This window comes from Polypterus senegalus, chromosome 4, assembly GCF_016835505.1.
Source record: "Polypterus senegalus isolate Bchr_013 chromosome 4, ASM1683550v1, whole genome shotgun sequence".
NCBI lineage: Eukaryota > Metazoa > Chordata > Cladistia > Polypteriformes > Polypteridae > Polypterus > Polypterus senegalus.
The window spans coordinates 80,915,117-80,923,573 of record NC_053157.1 but is presented as its reverse complement, the minus strand read 5'-3'; the positions used below and the strand labels follow the sequence as shown (position 1 = coordinate 80,923,573).

Here is an 8,457-nt window from a genome sequence, read left to right as displayed (position 1 = left end):
TTTATCCATATGGCTTTTTCAAAATTAAATTGTATTCTTGTCAGGGGCGGATCTACCATCAGGGTGTTCTGGGTGTGCGCCCAGGCCTATGAGGTCAAGGGGCCTTTTCAACCAATTCCTAATGAAATTATATAGTGAACATGCTCAGAAATGACTAGGTGTATGGGGTCAATCTATGAAGTGATTGAATCTCGGTGCAGTGAAATCAAGAGTGGGAAATGCCACACACCACCGGGTGTCCAAGCACTGCATCTTTATGAAAGTATGATCCACTCTCTGTTAAGGAGCTAAGTCACCTAAGGGCATTTGGGTGTCTTAATTCTGGCTTGATTAATATTCTATCTAAACAAACCCCCATGTTAATCTTTATATGAACTCATTAGCTCTTCTATACATAGAAGTTATTTTGTTTCACATTAAAAATTCACCCATTTTCTAATGTCATAAAGGAAGAATGGTAAAAAAAGAAGTCAATGTAACATATGTTTTTTATCTCAACTGTCAATAATAATAATTCTTTGCATTTATATAGCGCTTTTCTCACTACTCAAATTGCTCAGCAATTGCAGGTTAAGGGCCTTGCTCAAGGGCCAAACAGAGCAGTCCCTATTGGTATTTTTGGGATTCGAACCGGCAGCCTACTGATTGCCAATGCAGATCCCTAGCCTCAGAGAAACCACTCCACCTATGTTCTATCTCAACTGTCAATTACAGTATTCTTCTTGTCCCTGGACTTTTCACGATATGTTACAACTTTTTATTTTGCTTTTCTGTCACTATTATCATAACCTTGTTCTCTGATATGTCCCATTCATCCAAAGTACAGTTGATGGTGTTTGCCAGAGCTTCCCGAGTGTACAGATGAAGTATATGATGTAAGCATAACAAAGAATGGTACTCTTCATTTTTTTGGTGAAATGTAAAAGCATGCAGAGAAACAAAGCTATCAGGCCATTTTTACTTCACCCATCTGCACAAAGGGTTACTTTCCAAACTTGTTTAACCATTTATTTTATACATTATGTTGCTGCATCAATTTAATGTTCAATCATCACATTATTTGTGCAGCACATGACATGTTAAAATTGTGGTGAAGGAATGATTCATTTTCTGAGTGATGGCATGTCTTATAGCCTTGTAGACATGCTGATATCGCTAAACAAGTTTACTTGGGCTTCTTCACATTTTTGGTGTTCAACCGAGTTTGCTTCCCTAAGAAGCTGACCTCTACAAATATGATGTTGATGGTGGTCGTCTTGTAATATGTGAACTTCCATGTGGACTCTAGTTGTTTATGCATTTTAGCCTTTTTTCCCCCTTTGCTTAGAAATGTGTCACAGGCTAATTTGTGATAGCTGTTCAGGTAAACCCTAAGGTATCTTGGGATTTTACTCTTAATCTGGACATTGGACAATGTTCCTTTCTCTAAAAGCACAATTTTCAAGTATTGCTGCTTTAAATGGTACTAGCCAACCCGCGGCGTACCATACACTGCATAATCAGGCCGGTTTTTTTATAATTTTTAAGCATAGGGAGAAAATAAACATTTGAAAAATCTGTAATGTAATAAATCAGCAAGAAAAGCAACATTGTAACAATGCACGGAACGAACCAACACACAATCGTCCGTGCGGTGCTCAGGTGCGGAGGGTGGAATGGGAGGAGAGGAGACGGACGTCCACTCGCTTCCTCCGTCATGCTAGTCTGCTGATTTCTCGTCCAGTATGCACTGCCTGCTCATGTGCCCACCTCCAATTCGTCACTCGAGTCGTTGTCGTCTTTGCACAGTCACTCACGTAGATTTTTCATTGCTCTGTTCGGTTTTGGCTGCCTTTCTATATATAATCCACCAAGACACCCGCCCATGGTGGTAGCGAGGTGGGAGGGGGGTGTGTACAAAGTGCAGGAGCATCTAAGAAGACGCATGTTTGTTGCGGATACGAATTGCTGTATGTAGCGTGTAAAGCAGTTTGCTATGGTGCACATGGTCGTGCGTCGTAACCGAAAACTCGGTTTTTAAAGACTGCTCACTTCATTGTGTATACGACTGTAGGTGAATGAAATGATGCAACTCTGGAGAGGGCAACGTACAATACAGCATTTTACACGCTGCATACAGCGATTCACATTCGCGACAAATTGTTTTACACGCTGCATACAGCAATTTACATTCGTAACAAACATGCCTCTTCTTAGATAGTCCTGTCACGTCCACCCTCGTTCTCGAAGTATACACACCGCCTGGTCATGTGGTGCCTCTGTGTGAACCGGTCAGGCACAGAGAAGGTCAGCTGCTGAGAAAGCGTCTCGACTGTTGCAGGGCTTGCATTGGTGAAGCAGGTGTGATGGTAGTGAAACAGAGACACAGGGTTTATTGGTTTTTAAAGACTGCCTCCTTCATTGGGTTTTAACCAATGCACGGAACGAACCAACACACAATCGTCCGTGCGGCGCTCAGGCGCGGAGGGTGGAACGGGAGGAGAGGAGAAGGACGTCCACTACGCTCCCTCCGTCATGCTAGTCTGCTGATTTCTTGTTCAGTATGCACTGCCTGCTCACGTGCCCACCTCCAACTCGTCACTCGAGTCGTTGTCATCTTTGTACAGTCCAGATGCACCTGTGACTCACGTAGACTTTTCATTGCTCTGTTCGGTTTTGGCTGCCTTTCTATATATAATCCACCAAGACACTCGACCACGGTGGTAGTGAGGTGGGAGGGGGGTGTGTACAAAGTGCAGGAGCATCTAAGAAGATGCATGTTTGTCGCGGATACGAATTGCTGTATGTAGCGTGTAAAACAGTTTGCTATGGTGCACGCGGTCGTACGTCGTAACCGAAAACTCGGTTTTTAAAGACTGCTTACTTCATTGTGTTTTAACCTCAGTTGTAAAGGAATGTTTTAAGGATCCCATGGGATACCCCTCGCAAACAGTTTTACACGCTGCGATTCACCTCCGCGAGAAACATGCCTCTATGAACAGTCAACATGGGTCGGAGCTGCATGTGACCTTTGCGACAGATGAATATAAATGACACCGGTTTTTCTGTGTTGTTGCGTCCGAGTTGGTGGGCGTGGCTCTGTGTGTTGTCGTCATATCCAGTGGTCTTGGAGTTGGTGGGCGTGGCTCATTCCTGCGTGCGCCATAGGTCTCTCACTTGTTGGCGGCTTAGTTAATCCACGCCCCATCCGGCATGCTTTCCATGGTTGTCTTGCCTTAGTGAATTATATATATAGATCTTTGAAAAACTCCTATACAGTGCTTTTGAAGTTTTCTTAAGTAGTCTTAGAAATATTTCACCACCTACAGGGCAGGCCTGTCATTTTAAGATGAATATCTTCCTACAGATATGATCATGAAACTGAATTTTTTTTTAAATTTGTTTTTTTAATTTTATTTCAGTTAGACTGCTAATGTAATCGTTTCACATCATTTTAGATTTTCAGCTCAGTTTTGTTAATTTTAACAGTTTAATGGAATGTTTTTTCTTTAATAGTTTGTCTTCAGTTTCATTTTAGTTTACGATAATTTTGCATCACACTAGCACCGATGGCTTTCCTAGTTTCCATAGTGCATCCTGCTTTCTTCCCCAGGTAAACAGATGCACCTGGCTGTCCACATGAACTAAAAGAAAATTTGATTTATCAGACAAGGACACCTTCTTCCATTGCTCCATTGTCCAATTCTGATGTGTATGTGCCCATTGTAGGCGCTTTTAGTTGTGAACAGGGGTCAAAATGGGTACTCTGACTGGTTTGTGACGGTGTAGCCCAATACGCAGCAAACTGTGATGCAGTATGCTTTGATACCTTTCTTTAATGACCTGCATTATGTTTTACTGAAAATTTTGCTACAGTAGCTGCTGTGTGGTATCAGACCAGATGGTCTAACCTTCACTCCCAACACGTGTCAGTGTGCCGTGGGGTCCCATGTTCCCAGTTGATCCATTGTCTCTTCCTTGGACCACCTTTGGTAGGTACATCTCACTCTATACTGGGAACATCCCTCAGGAATCTCCCATTTTGGAGATGCTCTAATCCAGTTGTCTAGCTATTACAATTTAGACCTTGTCAGTGACATTTTTCCTGTTTCCAACAAATCTCATTCAAGAACTGTCGTTTCAATTGCAGCCTAATATACCACACCCCTTTGTAGTTGCTTTTGTAATGAGAGAATGTTATTCAGATCACCTGTCAGTGGTTTTAATGTTGTGACTGATTGGCGAATGTTAACAGCCAGACAAACTTAGTTTTCTTCAAAGAATATATTTTGCATATTAAAATTTACTACTTTATCTCAACATTATTTTTTTTATTCATTTTTCTTTCTTCTTTTGCAGGTTAATGAAGAGATAAAAATGGATTAAATATTTAATTCTGCTGAAGAAAGCTGAATGGATATTTGCTATTCAGATATTTTCTTGCCTTGCAAATACATATGTTGCATTAATGGCGACATTATTTGATGGAGACAGAATATATTGCTTGAACAATTTAAAATTATTTACGTAACCTCTGGAGTTCCTAGTAATTTTGCCAGTTGCAGTAACTGAGCTTTTGCATTACAGGTGCATGTTTAAGCAATACATCACAAATAAAATGAGTGTGTGCAAGATCAAGCAAAAGCCATACAAGAGGGTGTCAATAGAAAGGAAGGAGGAAGAAGATACTTGTATTCAGATGCCCTTAGTCATTGGAGATAAAAATGGAAATGAAATCTCACATAACAGCAAATCTCTCGGCTCACAACATAACATTGGAAATGTTTACCATGACAATATTATTAAAAATGAAATTGAAAAACATGAAAGCAACATCAAGATTAAATCTGTTGGATCATTTTCTGTAGATCAGTATAAAGAAGCTTCTGGATCAGTTTATAGAGAAGAAAAAACTTCTATGGATGAATATAATAAAAATTTTAGTGTTGACCACTGCATTCAAGAATATGAAAATGGAAACAATAATTGCAGTGTAGATGCGAGTCCTAATAATGAAGGCATGGATTGGGACATTTCTTGTGATGCTAATAAGTCTATAGTCTGTGAATTTACCCAGCAGTCCTTGGGTAATATCTTCTCTATTAACAAGTTCTCTGTCTCAGATTCGGTGAGTTCAAATGAAGTAATGAGGAAAAATAGTTTCATTAGTGGATCAGAGTTGCAGCATGGTTTGACAGAGTCTTGCACAGTTGACAGCACCTCCAGCATTCATTCTGAAAGAGGTCAGCTGTCCAACACGATGCCAGATGTTTGCAGCATTAGCATTAATAAAATATTGCCTGCATTAATGAATGATATAAATGCTGAAGTGCAGAATATGAAAGATGATGGCTCCATGCATTCAGGTTGTTTTTTAGAAGACGCTATAGATATTCCTGAACATGTGGACTGCAGCCCAAGAGGAATATTATCAAATGCAGCATCTGTTTGCAAAAGACATGTTCAAGCCTCATTGAATTGCTCCAGAAAAAATACAGTTGCTAACTCGCTGTGTAATCTAGATGATAAATTTAAAATCCTTCCAACCAAGGTTACAATGAGTGGAAAACTTTCCATAACTGCACCTCAGGCAAATTTGAATGACTGCTTGCCATTGGAGGTTATTTCACCTATTGAAGGAGAGGGAGTTATGCCAATGGAGGGAACATTTTCAATTTCTAGTCCTGAAGACGTTTGCAGTGAATTTGCTCAGGCATCTACACCTGTGGCCAGTTCAAGAAATGCAACTTTTATTGTTCCAGTCTACGAGGACATTGTGGAACAAAATACAGAGGATGTCAGAAATGATCTGTCTGCAGAAATCGATAGCGCAAGGAATCCCGTTTACTCCCTGAAAGGAAAGACCATAACCTCAGACTTGAACATAAAAAAATACCCCTGCCAAGTATCTAGCAAGCATGCAAAAGTAGGAATAATGAAATACCCTAAGCCTGACTTTACTAATATAAAGCCCAAAGTCATCTCGCGTCCTGGATCATCTTTAAAAACTATAAATTCCTTGCAACGGAAGAACTTCCCAAGATTGCCATCATCACCCTCCAAGTCTTCTTCATTTAAAACTTCAGCTTCACCAAGGTCTTTGAAAAAAGAGGAAGGAACTGGCAAGAATGAAAAAGACACGAAGCACAGCACTGTGAGCCTCAAAAAACAAAAGCAAGACTCTGGCATTCAGCATTTTCCAGGAAGAATGGCATCTACAACTTTGAATTCACATGCAGGCAAAGTTCAGAAGCCAATAGTTGATCTGAAAAGGAAGAAAGGGACTTTAGACAAAGGCAGCTGTTCAAATTCAACAAGCTCTTTATCTTCAGAAACTGCAGCAACTGGTACTCAGCAGAAATTAAATGGAGCCAGTCAGAAAGATGATAAAACAAAAAGCACTGTAAAAGCTGTCCCTTTGTCTTCTACTGACAGGCCAGAATGTGATGAAATGCTAAACTTTGACAATGGTGAGGGGATCTGCACTGTAGTCAGTGGGACTGCTTCGGGAGTTGCCATAAAGGATGTTCCTAACATATTAGGTGTAAGTAATTTATTTTTTTTTTATTTTATGTGATACTGATTTATTTTTTTTTGTATTGTATTTATATTTTGTCTGTTGTCATTATTGGGGGAATCTCATATGAATCTATCATAGAAAATGTACCTAAGTAATGTGTATGCTCTTAATTTAAACTTAAGGGTCGTCTGTATAGTATGGTGACAAGCCTAATTTAAAATTCAAAATATTTCCTTTGGTATTTAAATAAACTTACAGCAACCACTTCTAATGTACAATATTCAGTGAATCAATGCTGCCAATTTTAGAGTTTATGTTTATTTTGACAGAAAACAGGAAATTTGTTACTGGGTTGTCTGAGCAATATGAAATACATGAACTTTCCTGAAGGAGAGTTTTATCATAAAACTTTAAATAGTGCATGGAATGTTGTTCAAAACAGATTTTATTCCTTCCACATGCAGTATTTAAAACAGATTTTATTCTTCCCACGTAAAGGTAAATGACTAGGGTGATATTTACAGAGAAACTTGTTAGTTCATCCAGATTTTATCTTGACTGCCTTTAAATGACATGCAGTGTTAAAGCTGAACTTCTCAGGGCAAGATCACAAAATTACACGGAAGCTGAAATAGAGGGGTCCAATAATAAATGGAGACAAGCAGTTGCCAAAACTTTACTTCCAAACACCTGAATGTTGTACTGCCTGCTGTCCACTGTAATATCCAGTGAAGGGCTAAAAAGGTTAAAAAAAAAAAAAGCTTACTTTAACACCACTGTATGTAAGATCAGGACCTAACATATTTTATAGCATGGACTTTGTGATTAAAAGTATGTTTTACAGTGTTTCCACGTGATTTTTGTAGAATCAGCTTTATGTGCTGTACCGGCATTATGTGCAATTAAAACAAAGGGAAATCTTAAGACACATACCTGTGATTTTTTTTTTTTCCTTCCAAGGGGAACCCATTGCCAGGCAAATGGATACCTTACATAGCCTGATGTTGCTGCAACTGTTACTGGAAATACTGGCTTACGAAATCAATGGATATATCAAAATGCAGACTTTGTTAACTTTTCAAAAAAACACAAAAGAATATAATTCTAAATGGAACTTTCACTTAACAAAAAATCCAAACTGATATGAAGAGGCACTATAATCATGAGGATAAGTAACATTTACCAATGTAATATTATTGGTATAACCTCCACGGATACTCAACTGAATATAATGTTGAAACTCAAAAAAGCAACATTGTCATTTTATTTTCTTAGTACAGTTTGTCCTCTATCAGTGTGTTCCACATCTGAATGTTCAGCTCACTACAAATTGAAATATTTCAAAAACAAAAAGAAAAAAATCCAGAAAGAACTTGATCTTAAAGTGTTCTGAGCACTATGCCGAATCTACAGGAATGAACTGATCGGTAGTCATACAGTGTGTGGGGTACAGCCTGGACACAGACAGGTAGACATGTTCTTTTTCTACACACGTGTTTATTTACTCTATTTACAGATGAACAACCCAGTGCCGCAGCACCAATCACCCCTTAAAGTCCTGGCCGCACAACAATGCCTTGCTCAGTCCTTAGACTGCCTCCACTCCTCTCCTCTCCTCCGAGCTCTGTCCACTTCCACCCGACAATTGCTATCGACTGGAGGGAGGCGGCCTCTTTTATGCACACCTGGATGGGCTCCAGGTGCTTCCTGAGGACCTTCCGCTGACACCCCCGTGTGGCAGTAGCACCAACTGTGTAGCCGGAAGTCCTCTGGGTGTTATTGCTCCTCTTCCCCCCAGCACTTCCTGGTGTGGCGAAAGTGCTGAGGTCCAGGGCTCCCAAGGCACCAGGGTGCCCCCTGGTGGTGACCACGGGCCCCTACAAGGTTGGGCTTCCAAGCCCCCAACCCGTGGCCCCCAAAGGAACCAGGGTGGCGGCCCCCATGTGATCCCAGATGGA

The 8,457-nt window shown here is 40.2% G+C and overlaps 1 protein-coding gene across 1 annotated transcript in view; it reads left to right on the top strand.

The window, feature by feature from the left end:
• LOC120527482 (microtubule-associated tumor suppressor 1 homolog) overlaps positions 1 to 8,023 on the top strand; it is a 32,667-nt gene extending 24,644 nt beyond the window's left edge. The window contains exons 2-3 of the mRNA XM_039750944.1: positions 4,339 to 6,523; positions 7,460 to 8,023. Coding sequence (XP_039606878.1) covers positions 4,571 to 6,523; positions 7,460 to 7,501 — 1,995 coding nt within the window. The 5' untranslated portion in view covers positions 4,339 to 4,570 and the 3' untranslated portion in view covers positions 7,502 to 8,023. The remainder of the gene's footprint in view (positions 1 to 4,338; positions 6,524 to 7,459) is intronic.
• Positions 8,024 to 8,457: the final 434 nt, after the last annotated feature.